General features: G+C 39.6%; 1 protein-coding gene across 3 annotated transcripts in view; it reads left to right on the plus strand.

Annotated features, from left to right (window-relative positions):
- The window catches only part of Supt3h (SPT3 homolog, SAGA and STAGA complex component), a 400,501-nt gene that overhangs the window by 12,492 nt on the left and 369,260 nt on the right, over positions 1–18,749 (plus strand). For 2 of the 3 annotated variants that reach the window (XM_045157593.1, XM_045157594.1), the window contains exon 2: positions 3,274–3,374. In XM_045157593.1, the coding sequence (XP_045013528.1) occupies positions 3,274–3,374 (101 nt within the window). Of the gene's footprint in view, positions 1–3,273; positions 3,375–18,749 lie in introns of those variants that run through there. The other variant, XM_045157595.1, reaches the window with a different exon arrangement.

Here is an 18,749-nt window from a genome sequence, read left to right on the forward strand (position 1 = left end):
TTTACCACTTAGGCACACCCCCAACCCAAAGCTGGGGTTTAAACGTGAACTTGCTCTATGAAATGGCTTCCCTTTTATGGTTACCGCAAGGTGACTGTATTTGAAAATGACAAAAAAAAGGGGGGTTAGATTGCCCCAGCAATGTCTTAGTCAATGTTTAGTCATAGTTTAATCCCCCAGAATGGCATGTGTATCAAATCTCACACAAGTCAACTCTAATCAAGAATTTCAGAGGCTGAGGTTCAGACATAGTCTTTGAATTTAACATTTTCTCCAAGGTGTATGTCAGCCTTATGTTAGGACAAGAGAACCTTTACTGAGGTCCTTGAGAAAGGCAGGCTCTTTTGTTTTTTTGGTCCCCCTTTTGCTGTTTTGTTTGTATAATCCTACTTTTCTATCTTTCACTCCCCTAGCAATCATAGACCAGTGATGAGATTTTTGTTTTCATTTTTAAGCCCAAGTTTCACATTGGAGTATGATGGTACATGCCTATAGTCCCAGCACTGGGGATGTGGAGGCAGAAAGACCAGGAGTTTGAAGCCAGCCTCAGCTACATAGTGAGTTCTAAGTCAGGCTTAGGGATACCTGAGTTTCTAAAAAATAACCATTCCCCCACATTTCACCAAGGTAACATAGATATTTCCTTTTCCTTTATCATTTATACTGAAAGGTGATTATTTCAAAGTCATTGTGAAAGGCTAGAACAATTGAGATATTAGTGCTCTTTTTTGAGCACTAGGTTATTTATGTGTTTGGACTTTAGGCTCAGTTTGGAGCTGCTTTTCATCCCGGTGTGCTCTCACATTCTGTGCCTTCATGGTTGTGACCTGGCCTCTCTGACACTTGGTGAAGGCCACAGGGATATTGTAGTATTTTAGATCTCGTCACCAAGTTAATAATATGCTGCTTGCTTTGGATCTTTGTATCATTTTTCCTTGTCAAGAACACTATGTAAGGCCAGTGTTGGGCGGTGGGGTGGACTAGCTTTTCTCTAGTCTGCTTTCCTGGGCCCAGCCTGTATACCTCAGTCCTTGGTGAGTGAGCTGATTTAGATTTCATTTGCTACTTAAAACAGTTTATTTAGCCGGGCGTGGTGGTGCACGCCTTTAATCCCAGCACTTGGGAGGCAGTAGGAGGAGGATTGCCATGAGTTCTAGGCCACCTTGAGCATACATAGTAAATTCCAGGTCAGCCTGAGCTAGAGCAAGACTCTACCTTAGAAAACAAAACAAAACAAAACAAAACAAAACAAAACAAAACAAAACAAAACAAAACAAAAAAAGAACAATTATTCAGTTATTTATTTGAGAGAGTGAAAAAGAGAGAGGGACAGATAGAGAATGAGTGTGCCAGGGCTCTAAACAAACTCCAGATGCATCTGGCTTATGTGGGTACTAGGGAATCGAACCTGGGTCCTTAGACTTTATAGGCAAATGCCTTAATTGCTAAGCCATCTCTCCAGCTCTCATTTGCTGCTCTTACTGTCCATACCTTTGGTCAGGTTAGAGGGACGTGTTCTAAAGATAAACAATAGCAACGTAGAGGATGAATAGGACAAAAGGCCCCGTGTAGAAGAGCTCATAGAGGGCCCTGGCTCTTTCTGTCCTGAAATTCACTCTGTATAGGCCATTACTGACCTTGAATTTGTGGACAATCCTCCAGTTTCTGTTTCTCACCTGCTAGGATTATAGGCGTGCCCTATCCTGCCCAGCCCTCAAATTATCCAAGATACTAAAACCTGTGATTGTGAAATAAGGGTAATCTGAGTTGTTATCAAAGCTTTTTGTAGATGGAGAAGAAGGAATTGTTAAGATCTGTCTCATGGCTAGCGTTCATTGTGTGCTTACAGGACAGTTTAGCAGTGTTTGGAATTGCTTCTGTGTTCATTCTTTAACTCCCACAACTTTGGGAGGGTGGACTGCATTCCCATTTTATGGATTAAGGAATGGAAGGAAACAGAAGTGACTTCTCCCAAGTTCTAGCCCAGTAGCAGACCTGGAAATTGAACCTGGGCAGGCTGCCTCTGAAGCCAAGTCCTGAGACCGCGCCTGACTCCCTACTTAACCTCCCCTGACTCCTGTCTTGCTCTGTAATTGGAGCATATTTTCTTTCATTGCTGAGAGTCTGATGATCAGCAGAGGTCTCAGGAGGTAGCTACTCCATATAACCTGTATGTTGTGCAATTTATCAGTAACTGTGGGGCATGCTAATCAGTGACAATAGCTTGAGGAAATAACCGGCCTTGCTTTTGAGACTTGGAACTACAAAGCAGCTCTCACACACAATTAGGACCTGGCATGCATTACTTAGCCATGGATATCTGCCTGGGAGGGGAGCCTGTCAATTTGAGATTAAACGTGGTCTTTCCAGTGGCCATCATTAGATCAGCTATCTTAGTTGGCTCTACTGCAGTTACTTTTCCTTCTGTACTGGAGTGGGCTGATCAATCTTTTTGTGCAGTACGATTCTAGAACCTGACTTCTGAACTAGGCTATGCCTGAACCTGTCTGAAATGCTTCTGTTTTATCATATGTTCTAAATTTGATGTGTTTTTGTTTGGAATCCACAAGGTAATTTTATTTTAAGGAAAATTATAGGATTGCACAATTTCTTTGAATGTGAAGTAATGTTGATTGAGCACTTGCTGTGTGGTAGTTGATAACATGTCACATTTGTAAATTAGGTGTTATCTGTCTATACAATTACAGTGTATAATGCTTGCTTCTGAGCTATTGATTGATTTTGTATTATTTGTATTTTAGACCTTAGTTCAAAGGGGAAGTAGATTATATTGTACTTTTCTAGTCTTGTATATTATAGCTGTAAGAACTTATTTAAATGGCATCTTACCTGCGTGACAACACATGCAATATGAATGATACAGAAGTTAGTTTTCTGTGGGTCTGGGTGAGACTGTGCTTAGTGGCTATTGGGAAAATTGCTAATGAATCTTAGGGGCAGCCTGTAACAAAACAGAAACCCACTGAGCTGGGCTAGAATATTTTTAATGAGCTTTATTGTTACATTATTTGTTGCAGAATAGGTACTGAAATGCTTACTAGTCACATAGGTAGTTGTTAACTGTCTTAAATAAGCTTTGTTTTAAATATTATACCATTTCACTTGAATATAGAAAATCTGATTTATGCAAAACCCAAATTAATCGAAATTTAAAATTTTCTGTACTTTGGAAGTAACTTACAATTGTCTCCATGTTATGCACTTATTACAGCTCAATGCATTTTGTAAGTGTTATTTTTCTTTTGACTCTAGATGAACAATACTGCAGCTAGCCCAATGTCCGCTGCCAGCTCAGGTGGCGGGAGAAGCACAGGGAAGACTGTAAGCTTTGCAGCAGAATTGCAGAGTATGATGTAAGTATGTCTCTGCATCTATTACAACTGCTATTTCAAATTCATTAATGTTGAAGAACTAGAAATAAAGTAGCTAACAGATAAAAGTAGAATAATCTCTAATAACATTTTAAATAACGATATGCATGACAGGCAGAACTGGTTAAAAGTGCTCCAATGCTGTCCTATGTATTTGAAAACTGAGTGCTGCTCACTGTGTAAAAGATGTCGTGGATGACCATGTAAGCACAGTTGTGGTTGTTATTATTCTCCCATATTTATGTTGTGGCTTGTTTAGTACTGCGTTAGTTTTAGAATTAGAATGTTTTGAGATTCTATTTTTCAACAGCCAAAGTATTTTAGTGTTTCTCAAATGTCATAATTCTGTGGGCTTAGTTTAAATAAGGTTTTTTTTTTAAACTTTGTTTTATTTATTTATTAGAAAGAGAGAAAGAGACAGAGAGGGAGAGAGAGAATGGGTGTGCCAGGGCCGTTAGCCACTGCAAACGAACTCCAGATGTGCGCGCCCCCTTGTGCATCTGGCTAATGTGGGTCCTGGGGAATCGAACCGAGGTCCTTTGGCTTTGCAGGCAAATACCTTAACTGCTAAACCATCTCTCCAGCCCCAAGTTTTTAGTTTTGATAATATTTGAATATTGAACATATATCAGATTATGGTGAAAAACTTAAAAACCATTACATTAAAAACCAAAAATTAGATCTTGGAAAAGTTGCTCATTCATTAAGATTTATTTCCTCAAGCTCTGTTGAGCTGTTTTCTTGCTTGCAATGAGTGAGACTCCATATCTTGATGCAGTGGGATAGCAGATTTCTCTAGAGAACCAGACAGACATGTATTTTTCTTCATTTCTGGTTTTGGAGGCATCTATGTGCAGGGGTGAGGGTCAGCACATTATAGTTCTTTTCTGAAGACTTATCAGTTAAAAAGACTATTTCTGTGGAAAGTTTAGGTAATTTTCCTCTTGTGTGTGTACAGTCATAGCCTCCATAGTGGACTGGCTTTCCTATGGGATAATCATTGTTCATAGAAAAAAACAAGCTTGATAGTTGCTTGGTATACATACTTTAAACAGCATTGACGGGTTCTTGTTGAAAACGGGAGTCATAGCTACTCAGGCTTTATGTTGTAAAAATCTCTAAACTCTAATTCTTGAGGATTTTCAAAAACTTAGATGTGTTTGTCAAGGCTGAGAAAAAAGTTTGCTTTTGAAGAGTGCTACCTTATATGTTTATGTATTGTATTTCTTACATTCTGTTTGCAAAACCCAAATATTGGTAACTTTTTTTGTTTGATAAGATAGGAATAAACAGTAATTCAGAAGCTGTATATTGTATGCCTATAATTTTAATGTGGAAAACATGAAAGTTTATGTATCTACATACTTATGGATTAGTTTGTTTTTCATTGTAGTTTAACTTTATTATAAGAACATTTTATGTTTTGTTAATTATATTTTAGTATTAGGTCTATGGATTATATTAAGATGAGGACGTTCATTTTTTGGTGGAACTAGTTAATTGATTTAGTTTGAATTTTTCAAACTGTTACTACAGGCATTTTCAGATTCTTAAAATTTGAGCATAGTGAACCTCATGTATTCATTATTTAACAAACAATAATTGTCTTCTAGTAATCTTACTTATTAGCCCTTTTCTATACCTTCCACATGCTTTTATTTTTTGTTTTTATTTATTTGACAGAGAGAGAGGGGGGGAGGGAGGAAGGAAGTATAGGTACACCAGGGCCTCCAGCCACTGCAAACAAACTCCAGATGCATGCTCCACCTTGTGCATCTGGTTTACGTGGGTCCTGGGAAATTGAACTGTGGTCCCTCGGCTTTGCTGGCAAACACATTAACTGCTAAGCCATGTCTCTAGCCCCACATATGTTTTTAAATGAAGTGTTGTAAAGCTAATATTAGAGCGTTTCTTAAAATAGTAAAAACAGGGGTGGAACTTAACAGTTAAGGCACTTGCCTGCTAAGCCTCGGGACTCACAGTCGATTCCCCAGGACTGTTGCAAGGTGGATGTGCAAGGTGGCGCATGCGTCTGGAGTTGGTCTGTCTGCAGTGACTGGCAGCTCTGGCACACCCATTCATTTTCTATCTTGCTCTATCTCCCTCTCTTTATCTCTCAAATAAATAAATGTACACAAAAATTTAAAATACGTTAAGTAAAAATAGGTCATCTATAGCAGGGTTCAGCAAACTGCAGCCATGTTGTATGCTTTTAATGTGTATGTTTGCTTTTGTCTTTGTGTGTGCATGTTTATGTGTGTCAGTGCATACGGAGGCCTGGACTATTTCAGCTGTCATTCCTCAGGAACACCATACACTTTTTCTGAGACATGGTCTCTCTCTGGCCTGGAGTTCACCAACTAGTTTAGACTGACTGGCTGGCAAGTTCCAGGGATCTGCCTGTATCTGCCTTCCCAGCAGTGGGATTGTAAGCATGAACCACCACGCCCAGAATTTTTTCCTGGGCTCTAGGGATTGAAGTGAAGTTCTCAGGCTTGCAAGGCAAGTTCTTTATTGACCGAGCCATCTCCCAAGCCCCTAGCCCATTTTTACAGTTTTATTAGATCACAGTGAGCATTCTTTTTTATTTATTTATTTTTGTCTATTAAGACTTTCATACTACATGGCAGAGTTAGGTACTTGTGGCAAAGGGCATATGGCCTTTAAGTTAACAATATGTCATGGAAGTTTGACCTGTCTGATCTTTAAAAGTGGCTCTCTATAAGAAGAAAACAGTATACTTAGAGGTTCTGCATAATTTATTTATAGGTGATGGACCTAAGACCAGTTAAGAAATCTGAGAAAAAAATAAAATAAATGCTAAATTCAGTGCCTTCTTATTAAATACTTTTGCAAACACCTTCCCCACTAAAGTGCCCAAGCTGGATTTAGAATGTCAAAGTTATTGTTGGCTATAACTCTGGAATAAATGTACATTTTCCTTCTACCTCATACCTCATAGAGAGGCCCCTCCTGAAAGTACATTCATCTCATTGCTTAGAATCTGAAGTTTTTTTTTTTTTTCCTCCCCAGATGTAGTTCTTCACAGAAAAGGAATTTTGTGCCAAGAATTAGGGGACTACTTTTAAATTTGCCAGTATTTTCTGTTTGTTCAAGATTTCTAGGTTTTTGATTGTATAGAATTAGAATCAGTGTTTATGTGATCAGTACACGTGCCATCAGTGTGCATGTACCATGCTTGATCTTTTTTTTTTTTTGGCTTTTTGAGGTAGGGTCTTATTCTAGCCCAGGCTGACCTGGAATTCATCATGCAGTCTCAGGGTGGCCTTGAACTCATGGTGATCCTCCTACCTCTGTCCCCACCCCCCAGAGTGCTGGGATTAAAGGCATGCACCACCATGCCTGGCTCCCATGCTTGATCTTACTGAGAAGGCCAAGAGGCGATATCAGTGTACCAGTACATGTGTGATCCTGGCTTCTGTGTGTGTTCTGTGCTGTGGGACTTTCACTCTGTGAACCCTCACTGCTGATGTTTCATGGATCTCCTAAGCCTGCCTGCATTGCTGCTACTCCGTCCTTCCTCCACCACTGCTGCCTGCCTCGGCCATTTCCTAGCCATGCCTTGTTTTCCCTTTGGCTCCTTGCCTTCTAACAAGGTGGTGTCCTGTCCAGGGATTAGTTGTCAACCATAGCTCACATTATCATGATTTACTATTAAATCTACAGTGGCAGCCAGTCTGGTGAATTCGTACCCTATGAGCATTTATCATACTTTTAATTTGTGAAGTAAATGTAACCAGGAAAGCATTTTTAAGGAAATAACTGAACTGATTTCAAGCTAAAGGGTTAGTAATCAGGCAACTGCTAGTGACAGTAGATGTTCTGGCCCTTACTTAGTGCATAAACTGAGCACATTTGTTCACAGCTCTCTGAGTAACATGACATGGAAGGGTCCAGAGTTTGTTCCTTTTCAAGTTGTAGAACTTAAGCCGTGTATAAATTAGAAAGTGGCAAAATTTTAGACCACATTGTAGGCTATAAACTTCTTCATTGTAATTAATTGAAATGCTTATTCAGAGTCTTCCCTGGGCCCCCCTCCCCTGTTTTTGTCTACTCGTCTAGTTCTTGCTTTGTCATGGTGAACTTATTCAGGCTTTTGGGCCTGGCAGTGTGGTCAGGTTTTACAGTTTGGTAGCATTTATTCATTCATTCTTTGAAAAAATTTAGAAAAAGAAAGTGGAGTTCAGGCAGTATCTCAGTGAAGTGCTTGTCCTGCAAGCAATAGGGCCTTAGTCTGAGCCCAAAGGCTGGGTTAGGCCGTGCAAGCTTAGGATCCTAGTATCAAGGAGGCGGAGACAGCAAATCACGGGGCTCACTGGCTAACCAGTCTAGCCTAGCTGTTGAGTTTGAGGCTAATGAGAAAGAAACCCTTGATTAAAAAAAAAGTAGATAACACCCTAGGTTGTCCTCTGTTCTCACGTGCACATGCACAGGTTGGTTACCAAGATGAAAATGTCATCTTTATATAAAATGCACAAATTGAGAAAGTGCCAATCAGCTTCCTTTACATCTAGTAAGATTTACTCTTAGTTGTACATTTTAGCTGTGCATTTTTGCATTCTTAAGAATAAGTGTTCATTGAGCCCTTACTATACAGCAAGATCTAAATCCCTTCAAGAAACATGTGATCTGTTGGCAGAGAATGGGAGAAGACTGCTAATGGTTGTAAGCAGGGTGGACAAGGCCCGTAGCAGAACCCAGGAGGGGATGGTGAACTCTTCTAACCCTCTTCCTGTACTGCTGTTTCTTGGAGTGATCATGAAGCAATCTGTGAGAATGTCATCTATGCACAAAACTGAACAAATCATTTTCTCAATAGAATTTCCCTCTTTTGGGAGTTTTTTTTGGGATAAATTGCTACAACAGTTTATCCATTGTGAGCTGGACTAAGGCATTATCATGTATGTGAAATGGTGTCATTGGCTACTGTATGTGAAACTATGAACAGTGAAAGAGTATGCTTCCTATTTAACCTTACCTGCCCTTAACAAGCCCTGACATGTGCACATCTCAGTTACTGGGAGACGGTTTGTAAATGAATGTAGCTTCCTGCAGCATATTGAAACAGCAGGTGAAAAGTGCCAACAGATCCCATCCACGGATGCTCTCCAAACACCAGTGGTGGTGACAAATGCTTGTGGGGCACAGTATGTGTCAGACAGTCTCCCACGTGCTACTAAATGCCATCTCCCTTCATCCTCACACATCTACGTTATGGTAGACACTATGGAGAAACTGAGGAATGAAGGTCGAGTAACCTATGAAATACTTCCCTCTAGTCAGTGGTAAAGCCTGGATGAAATCCGGTAAGCCTGATTCAGGTGTTCATGTTCTTCACAGCCATGCTAGAGAATATTTCAGCCAGGGAAGTTTTATTTTATGAACTTTTGCTAGTACATGTATTGCCGTGCTATAAAGTGTTATCAATGTGAGAGCTAAGTAAGTTTTCATTTGGTAACTCAGGTATTGGTAATGATATATATATATTGAGGATTAGATTATCATTTAAATATTATTGCTCTAAAATTTATTTTAATTTCCTCTCCCTAATCACCAAATCTTTCTCAGCAAGGTCATATTATATTAATAACAAAGAAAAAGTACCCTTTTTCACAAATATTACTTCTTAATGTACTCATTAATAAATGTCATCTTTGTAATATTTCATACTTTGGATATAAATGTGGCTCCATTGTTGTTGAACATTGTTTATTTTTATATCTTGTCACTATTAAATAATGTTCATTTTAAATTTAAGCAATACTAAAATTTGCACATAAACTGAGAATTTTTGTGAAGCTCATGTTTGGGCTATTTTAGGATGTACTACAGTTTATAATGTTGAAAAGCTTTTGAAATGGTAATATAAATTTGGTCAGTCTTTCCTAAAAAAATGTGAATTTGTGTAAAAGTAGTGTATGATGTGCAAACATGAGGGCCTAAGAGGGCTTGAGGAATCTGTGCTCTATCCCGAGCACCCATGTAGACAGCTGGGCATGGCCATGCACGGGCAGCTTGAGAATTGCTGGGGTTTGCTGGATAGCCAATCTGGCTATCAGTCAATCCACGCCAAAGCCATAACACAACAGTTCCAGGTTCAGCGATAGATTGCGTCCTGTGGGAATAAAGCAGTAGAGGGGACACCATACCTTTTTCTCTAGCCTGTGCTCACATGTACACAAATCATATACATCTGCAAACACATATACATACGTTATGTGCACACAGACCATACAACACATACTATGCACACAAACATGCCACAACATGACAAAGGAATTTGAAATGTGTTTTACCTGTGGGAGGAAATTTTTGGTAGTTTAATTGGAAATTCTTAGAGGAAAAGGAATTGTCTAGATTACAACATGTGTCTGACCAGAACTTTCTGCATTGATGGAAATGGCTGTTTCACCGTCGTTTGCTAAGTGTAGTCAGTGACCACATGCCTCTGTTGAGTGTGTTACATGTTACTATGCAGTTAGGCTGCTGAATTTTAAACTTCATTTAATTTTTTTTGTTGTTTCTGGTTTTTTTATTTTTTGTGTATGTTTTTCAAGGTAGGGTCTCCCTCTGGCTCAGGTTGACCTGGAAATAACTATGTAGTCTCAGGGTGGCCTCAAACTCACAGCGCTCCTCCTGCCTCTGCCTCCTGAGTGCTGGGATTAAATGCATGCGCCACCATGCCCGGCCATAATTTTAATTAACTAAAATTAAGTACCCAGAGGGGAGAAGTATGCTACATTGGGTAGCACAGAAGAGATAAGGAAAATACAGGCTGTACATAATACACTTTTTTTCCTAAATGAATGAGCACACCAGGACCTCCAGCCACTGCAAACAAATTGCAGACACACATACCACTTTTTGCCTCTGGCTTTATGTGGGTATTGGGAAATTGAACCTGAGTCCTTAGGCTTTGCAGGCAAGTACCTTAACCACTTACCCATCTCTCCAGCACTATTTTTAAGTTCTAAAGGCTCCTGTAATTTTTTTTGTGTGTGTTTTTTTGTGTGTGTTTTTGATTTTGAGGTAGGGTTTCACTCTAGTCCAGGCTGACCTTCCTGTAATTTTTTGTTTTTTGCTTTTTTAAAACTTTTTATTTACAACCTCCATGCATATAGTCAATGTATCATTAACATAATTCCCACCATCCTTCCTTTTCCCCCTTCTGCAAAATTCTTTTTAAACAGGCCTCTATTTTGATGTCAACAATTTTTTTGTTGTTGTTTTTTTGTTTTTTGAGGTAGGGTCTCACTCTGGTCCAGGATGACCTGGAATTAACTCTGTAGTCTCAGGGTGGCCTTGAACTCATGGCGATCCTCCTACCTCTGCCTCCCTAGTGCCAGGATTAAAGGCGTGCGCCACCACACCTGGCATGTCAACAAATTTTTTTAAAAAAAATATTTTACTTATTTGAGAGTGGGGGAAGAATATAGAAAGAGAGAATGGGAGCACCAGGGCTTCCAGCCACTGCAAATGAACTCCAGACATATGTGCCACCTTGTGCCTCTGTCTTAAATGGGTACTGGGGACTTGAACCTGGGTTCTTGGGATTTACAGGCAGGTGCCTTAACCACTAAGCCATCACTCTAGCCCAACAACAACAATATATATATATATATATATATATATATATATATACATATATATATGTATATATATATATATATATATGTATATGTATATATACATATATATATATATTTTGTTTTTTTGTTTTATTTTATTTTATTTATTTATTTATTTATTTTTGGGTTTTCAAGGTAGGGTCTCACTCTAGCCCAGGCTGACCTGGAACTCACTATGTAGTCTCAGGGTGGCCTTGAACTCATGGCGATCCACCTACCTCTGCTTCCCAAGTGCTGGGATTAAAGGCGTGCGTCACCACGCCTGGCAACAAAAATATTTTTACAAAACAAAGGAAGTTCCCACTTGGTCTCACTCTGCAGCCTAGGCTGGCCTTGAACTTGTGATCTTCCAGTCTTGGCTTCTCCAGTAGCTGGGTTTATAGCCTGTCCATTTGAGGGGATGGGATGGGGAGGAAGGAGGGTAAAACGAAAGAAGGGATGTTCCAGTGCAGATGTCACTCTGTGCATCAGACTCCACATGGACAGTGGGGAATTGAACACCGGACATCAGGTTCTGCAAGCAAGCACCCTCAACCTCTGAGCCATTTCTCCAGCCCCAAGAAACTGTTGTTGCTTTTTTTTTAAATTATAACATGTTATGTAAGTTCTGAAATGTAGCACAGATATATATTTAATAATAAAACGCAGTCCAACATCAGAAGTTACTCATCACCAACAACTTGGGACGCCCCACTTGGATTCCATGCTGTATCCATCTACTGTCCTGCACCTGTGCCTCAGGTAAACTAAACTCCATGTTTAATGTCTCTTCACATTTTGGTATGGTTTTACCATATAAAATACTTCACATGGTTTACTTTATTTCTGAACTCAAATAATGACTGTCTCTTTGTACTTCTGAGGTCTGTTCACCTTAATGCAGGTAGCTATGTACTTGATGCATTTTCTGCTAATACACTGTATGAGTATATGGCTTTAGTACTTTGGGGGCTGGTTTTTCTGTTTATTACTATTAGTCTATTATTACAAACCATACTCCAAGAGTGTTGTTCCCTTTGTATGTTTTGTGTGTTTCTGGGCGTATAGCCACAGGTATATTTCTTGATATATTTTTCTGTAAAAATAATGGCTATGTGTGTTTGTTGTATGTGGAAGAAGTATAGATAGATGCATTTGTATTTCTTTAAACAAACACTTAAAATTATAGACTAGGTTGGGTGTGGTGGTACTTGTAATCCTGGTACTTTAAAGGCTGGTGAGGAGGATCACCTTGAATCAAGGTAGCTTGGGATGTGTAGTGAATTCTAGACCAGCTTCTGCTGGAAGGTGAGACCCTGTCTAAAAAAATTTTTAGACTCTAGTGTCTGGAGACATGGCTTAGCTGCTAAGGTGGTTTCCTGCAAAGCCTAAGGACCCATGTTTGATTCCCCAGATCCTACGTTAAGTCAGACAGATGCACAAGGTGGCACATACATCTGAAGATTGATTGCAGTGGCTGGAGGCCGGTGCACCAATTTTCTTCCTCCCTCATTAAAAAAAAATTAGACTCTGAAGTACCTACTACAATACTTTTTAAAATATTTTAAAATATTTTTAAAATATTTTAAAATATTTTAAAATTAACAGATTGTCATTAACATGCAGCCTTTTAGTGTGTAGGTCTGTGAGTTTTGACAAATGTACAGGAGATCAAGAAACACCACCACCAGTTTCATTAACCCCTCCTCCATCATATTATGTAGCTCGGCTTCAACCCCATCTTGAAGCTTTAAAATTAGCAGGTTATTTTATTTTATTTACTTATTTGCTTATTTTTTTTCTTTTTCAAGGTAGGGTCTCACTGTAGCCCAGGTTGATCTGGGACTCACTTTGTAGTCTCAGAGTGGCCTTGAAGTCATGGAAGTTCTCTGCTCCTGAGTGTTAGGATTAAAGACGTGCGCCACCACGCGCAGCTCAGGCTCCCTGTAATTTTTAAGCTTGTTAAAGCATACTTTGGATTGTCTCTTAGATGTGAGACACATATGTAGCTTTACATTATAGTCAAAGAAATGTAAATTGATTCATTCTGTGATATATTTTAGTATATCATATGTCAATTAAAAAAAGGTATTAAGTAAAGAACCATATGCTTTTACTTCTTATTGTAGTCAGTAGATCTGGCCTAACATTTTTCTGAGGACAGAATAGAATTTAGGATCTTTCCTAGAGAGTGATGAAAATGCTTCCTTTGTCATGTGTGACTAACTGATTTCTTCCTTTCTACTTTTTTTTTTTTTTGGTTTTTCAACTTATGGTCTTTAGCCCAGGCTGACCTAGAATTCTCTATGGAATCTCAGGGTGGCCTCAAACTCACCATGATCCTCCTACCTCTGCCTCCGCAGTGCTGGGATTAAAGGTGTGCATCACCATGCCTGTTCTTCCTTCTACTTTTGATAGATTCTCTGTCTTAAGATAATCACTGCTTTTTACCCTTGCTAATAGAATGTTTAGACTGTGTTGTTAGCCTTTGTGGTGGTTTTAGGGAGCATGCTTATAACCTATTAGTATTTAAAAAAATTTTTTTTGTTTATTTATTTATTTGCAAGTAACAGACAGAAAAAGAGGCAGGTAGAGAGAGAATGGGTACGCCAGGGCCTGCAGCCACTGCAAACGCCTATTAGTATTTTATTATGCAATGGTCATAATTTTTGGGGGGGGGTTGAGTTACTTTTTGGTCAGACTTGGAGTCCAACTCATTTTTCTTTGTTTTATTCAATTGTATGAACACACACACACACACACACACACACACACACACGTACACGTATATATCTGTAGCACAAAACATTTAAATGTTTTTCATAGATGTAAACACTGACAGAGAAATGAGAATAAGCTGTGTGTGGCATGTGGCAGGATGAGGAAGAGGATTTGTAGTGAGCTTAGCCAGCCTAGGTTCTAGTGAGACCTGTTTCTGAAGGAAGGGAACCGGGCGTGGTGACACCCCTTTAATCCCCGTACTCTGGAGGCAGCAGTAGGAGGGTTGCTGTGAGTTCTAGGCCAGCCCAGGACCACATAGAGAATTCCAGGTCACCCTGGCCTAGAGAGAGACCCTCCCCTTACCTCACAAAACAAACAGACAAAAAATGAAAGGAAGGAGAAAGAAAGAAATCATTCATGCTTGGATTTTGATTTTTATAGTTGTCCATGTTTCTGGGCCAGTGTATGTTTGTGTGTGTTTGCATGCTCATGTCGTGGGTATGGGCACATACGCTCTGGAAGCTTGGGGGTTAGGTGACAGCCTAGGTGTTGGGCCTGGCCTTCGACCTCCTTTGAGGCTTCTGCTGCTGCCCTAGCCAGGCTAGCTGGTCTGTGAGTGTCCAGCAGATTCTCTTGTTTTGCCTCCGTTCTTGGCATAGGCATGTCTGGATTACCGATGGCTACATCATCATCTGCCTTTTCTTTAACTTTTTTAAAAATATTTTTTTGTTTATTTTTTATTTGTTTATTTCAGAGCGACAGAGAGGGAGAAGGAGAGGGAGAAAGAAGGAAAGAATGGGCACATCAGGGCCTCTAGCCACTGCAAAAAAACTCCAGATGCATGTGCCACCTTGTGCATCTGGCTTACATGGGTCCTGTGGAATCGAGCCTTGAACCAGGATCCTGAGGCTTCATAGGCAAGCACTTAACTGCTAAGCCATCTCTCCAGCCCTACCTTTTTTTGTTTGTTTGTTTTTAGATGGTGTCTTTCTATATAATAGTTCAGGCTGGCCTGGAGCACAGAATCCCTGTGCCCCACCCCGGGCCTGTGTTAAGCTCAGGATTAGCTGGGATGATAGTGTTGCCACAGTGCCCGTCCTTACAACCCACTTCTAAGTTAATCACTGATACTATTTGTTTTATGCTGCTATTTCCAACCTAGAAATGTGAGCGCATCAGCATGCTTTATATATCCCTAATCCTTGTGAACAGAGACTATTTATAGTAAATTTTCACTTAGGTGGAATTTGTAAAAAGTTTATTTTATTAAAATTTTTTTTAAATTTATTTGAGAGCGACAGACACAGAGAGAAAGACAGATAGAGAGAGAGAATGGGCGCGCCAGGGCTTCCAGCCTCTGCAAACAAACTCCAGACGCGTGCACCCCCTTGTGCATCTGGCTAACGTGGGACCTGGGGAAGCGAGCCTCGAACTGGGGTCCTTAGGCTTCACAGGCAAGCGCTCAACTGCTAAGCCATCTCTCCAGCCCTAAAAAGTTTATTTTAATGGGCACAGTAGTCCTAAGAAAATTTATGTCACATCTAAGCAAATGGTTAAGGAAGTGTGATAATTGGAGAGAACTGTAGATTTGAATTTAGGAGGTCTTAGTTCATGTCTATATTGGCAGATTTTTATATGGTAAAATTAAAACACTTGGAAATGTTAGGGAGAAGGCAAGTGAATTGTTACATTTGCTTATTATGCTAAATGAAGTGATTCTTTGTATTTTATTTATGTTTAGTTTTATTTATTTATTTGAGAGTGACAGAGAGAGAGGGGTGGAGGGAGGTAGGGAGGGAGGGAGGGAGAATGGGTGCATCAGGGCCTCCAGCCACTGCAAACGAACTCCAGATGCATGTGTCTTGTATATCTGGCTTACATGGGTCCTGGGGAATTCAGCCTCAAACTGGGGCCCTTAGGCTTCACAGGCAAATGCTTAACTGCTAAGCCATCTCTCCAGCCCCTATATTTTATCATTATAGAAGGAGTTCATGTTATTTATTGAATAGAAAAAAATTCACCAACTACAGAACGATTATAAAACCAGCTTAGAATCAACAGGTGAAAGTTAAATTAATATTTCAGCATTTATCTTTCTGATTTCTTTCCAGTGTTTTAAAATCAACTTTATTTTATTTTTTTATCTGATTATTATTATTAATATTATTTTGGGTTTTCAAGGTATGATCTCCCTCTAGCCCAGGCATGCCTTTAGTCCTAGCACTTGAGAGGAAGAAGTAGGCAGATCACCATGATTTCGAGGCCTTCCTGAGACCGCTTAGGGAATTCCATCCAGGTCAGTCTAGGCTCGAGTGTAAACCTACTTCAACCCTCCCCTCTACAAAAAAAAAAAAAAAAAAAGAAAAGAAAAGAAGAACTTGTAAAATTTATTTTTATTTTTAAAAATTATTTATTTATTTGCAAGCAGAAATAGAGAAAAGAGAGAGAAAATGGCATGCCAGGGCCTCCAGCTGCTGCAAACCAGCTCCAGATGCATGTGCTACTTTGTGCATCTGGCTTTATGTGGGTACTGGGGAACTGAACACAGGTCATCAGGATTTGCAGGCATGCTCCTTAACCGCTGAGCCACCTCTCCAGCCCCAAGAACTTTTTGTTTTAATTAAAAAAAATTATTTATTTATTTATTTGAGAACGACAGGCAGAGAGAGAAAGAGGCCGATATATATATATGTATATATATATATATATATATATATATATATATATATATATATATATAGAGAGAGAGAGAGAGAGAGAGAGAGAGAGAGAGAGAGAGAGAGGTGGGAGGGAGAGAGGGAGGAGAGTGAATGGGTGTGCCAAGGCCTCCAGCCACTGTGAACGAACTCCAGACGCGTTCACCCCCTTGTGCATCTGGCTAATGTGAATCCTGGGGAATCGAGGCTTGAACCAGGGTCCTTAGGCTTCACAGGCAAGTGCTTAACTGCTAAGCCATTTCTCCAGCCCAAGAACTTTTAATATACTGAAAGCTTTCACCTTTTGTTGATCCCATTTGGCATTCCCTCCCCTCCCTCAGCATTTTCATTTCTTTGTTTAAATACTGACTTTTAAAAGGTGAATTTTCATTTTAATGTAGTTTAGTCAGTTTTATATTCTTGTTGCTTCTAACTTTGACCAAAATCCTCCCCTCAATTTTGATGCATATCTCCACGTACTTTCTTATATTTCAGGTTTTTAGTTTCTGTAGTTTAATATTTAATCCATTTGTTGTTGTATGTTGTCAAAGATAGTTCTAAGTGAAAACGATTTTACTTCCCATTGATTTGCTAGTGGTTTTGCCACCACAAATTATATAAGCCTTCCTTTCCCCTCAGAATTGAAATTCTACCTTTATCAGATAATAAATTATTACTTTTGACTTTTCTGTCTTATTTTGTTGAATTTTCTATTTCTTTGCCAGTACTGCATTATTTTAGTTATTATAGCTTCTTAATATGTTTTAATATTTGGGGTTATAGTTCAAGTCTGTCCACATAACTTTTCTTTTTAAATATTTCTGGACTCTCTTCTTATTATTATACTTCCAGATGGATTTTTAGTAACCATTTTATCAAGCTCCAAAACAAATTCAAAGTGCAAATTTTAAGCAGTTTCAATGTTCTTTTTTTATTCTTTTTGCTGTATGCTCATATTTCAGACATTGGTTTTTGGAATTCATTTTACTTTTAAAGTTGATTAATGAAGTAATTTTACATTTACAAAGTTTATTTCAAACAACACTGGATAGAAACAGTAAAAACAACTGGACTAATGAGTGGCTTGGCTAACTAGTGTATGATCAGAGACCCTAAAACTTCTCCATTTTCCTTAATATTTGTTTTTCTTGCTTGAATTTAGAATTGTGCTGTGACTGCAGTATGCAAAAAATCAGCTAACTTATCACTTTAATTTCAAATCATGGCAGTATTTTCTTATTTTTGAATGGTAGACATGGTCAGAAATTAAAGCGATGTTCAGCGCTTGTTGTGGGTATGTGTGTGTTCATGTTCATGTGTGGGCGTGGGCGCCATGGGGTGTGTGGATGTAGAAGACAACCTCAGAAATAGTGCCTCATCTTTCACTTTGTTGTGAGGCAGGGTTTCTGGTGTTCATCACTCTTATCAGCCAGGCTAGTGGCACTTGAGCTCCTAGGAACTTCTCCTGTCTCTGCCTCCCTGAGATTACAGCTGCTAATACGACCACATCTGGCTTTACGTGGTCCTGGGGATCTCAAGTCAGGGGCCAGCACTTGACCGGCCAGTGCCTTATCCACTGAGCCATCTCCCAGTCCCAACCCCGCTTCCACCTTTTAATAGATAAACACAGCTGCATTCTGACTAATGGAATAGTGAACATGGGCATCCCAGTAAACTCAAAGAATGAAAATGCTTGCTTTTCACTTACAAACGTAAGCAGATAAGCGAGGACCCGAGTCTGTGAGTCTGTGTCTGAGCACGTCAGGGAACGTCTTTCTAGAGAAGGTCGGGAGCGCCTCTGAGCGTGGCGGGAATGGCAGACCTAGTCCACAGAGTGCACACGGCAGCTCTGCTCTTAGCACCGAGGCAGGAAGGGGAGGTGTTTCTGTGATTAGTTGTGCTACTTTCTATTTTGTTTGAAGTTGGGTGTTTGTGTATTGGTAGGTTGGCTCTCCTTGGCAGCCCCTCTTCCTGGCTCTCATGCCAGGCTTCAGCACTGGGCGTCCTTCTCCCTGTTTGTCTATGCTGCTCACAGCCGACTACAAACTGCTCATCAAATTAGCACATTTCTGTTAGGTCCTGCCACGCTTTCTCTTCAGAACTGCCCACTTAATTTTTGTTTTGTGTACTTAATACCACTTTTGAGAGCTTGCCTTGGGTTTTTCTTAGTTCAGATCTTTGGTTGTAATTTTGTATGCTGAGGTAGTCAGGTAGAGGTAAGAGTTTATTTGTAAGTCTTTTTGGAACTGACTCTCTTCCCAGTAAAATAGTATTAGGATTTTTACTTAGGTTGTTGGATTAGTTCACCAACC

Source organism: Jaculus jaculus, chromosome 8 (genome assembly GCF_020740685.1).
Source record: "Jaculus jaculus isolate mJacJac1 chromosome 8, mJacJac1.mat.Y.cur, whole genome shotgun sequence".
NCBI classification, from domain to species: Eukaryota; Metazoa; Chordata; class Mammalia; order Rodentia; family Dipodidae; genus Jaculus; species Jaculus jaculus.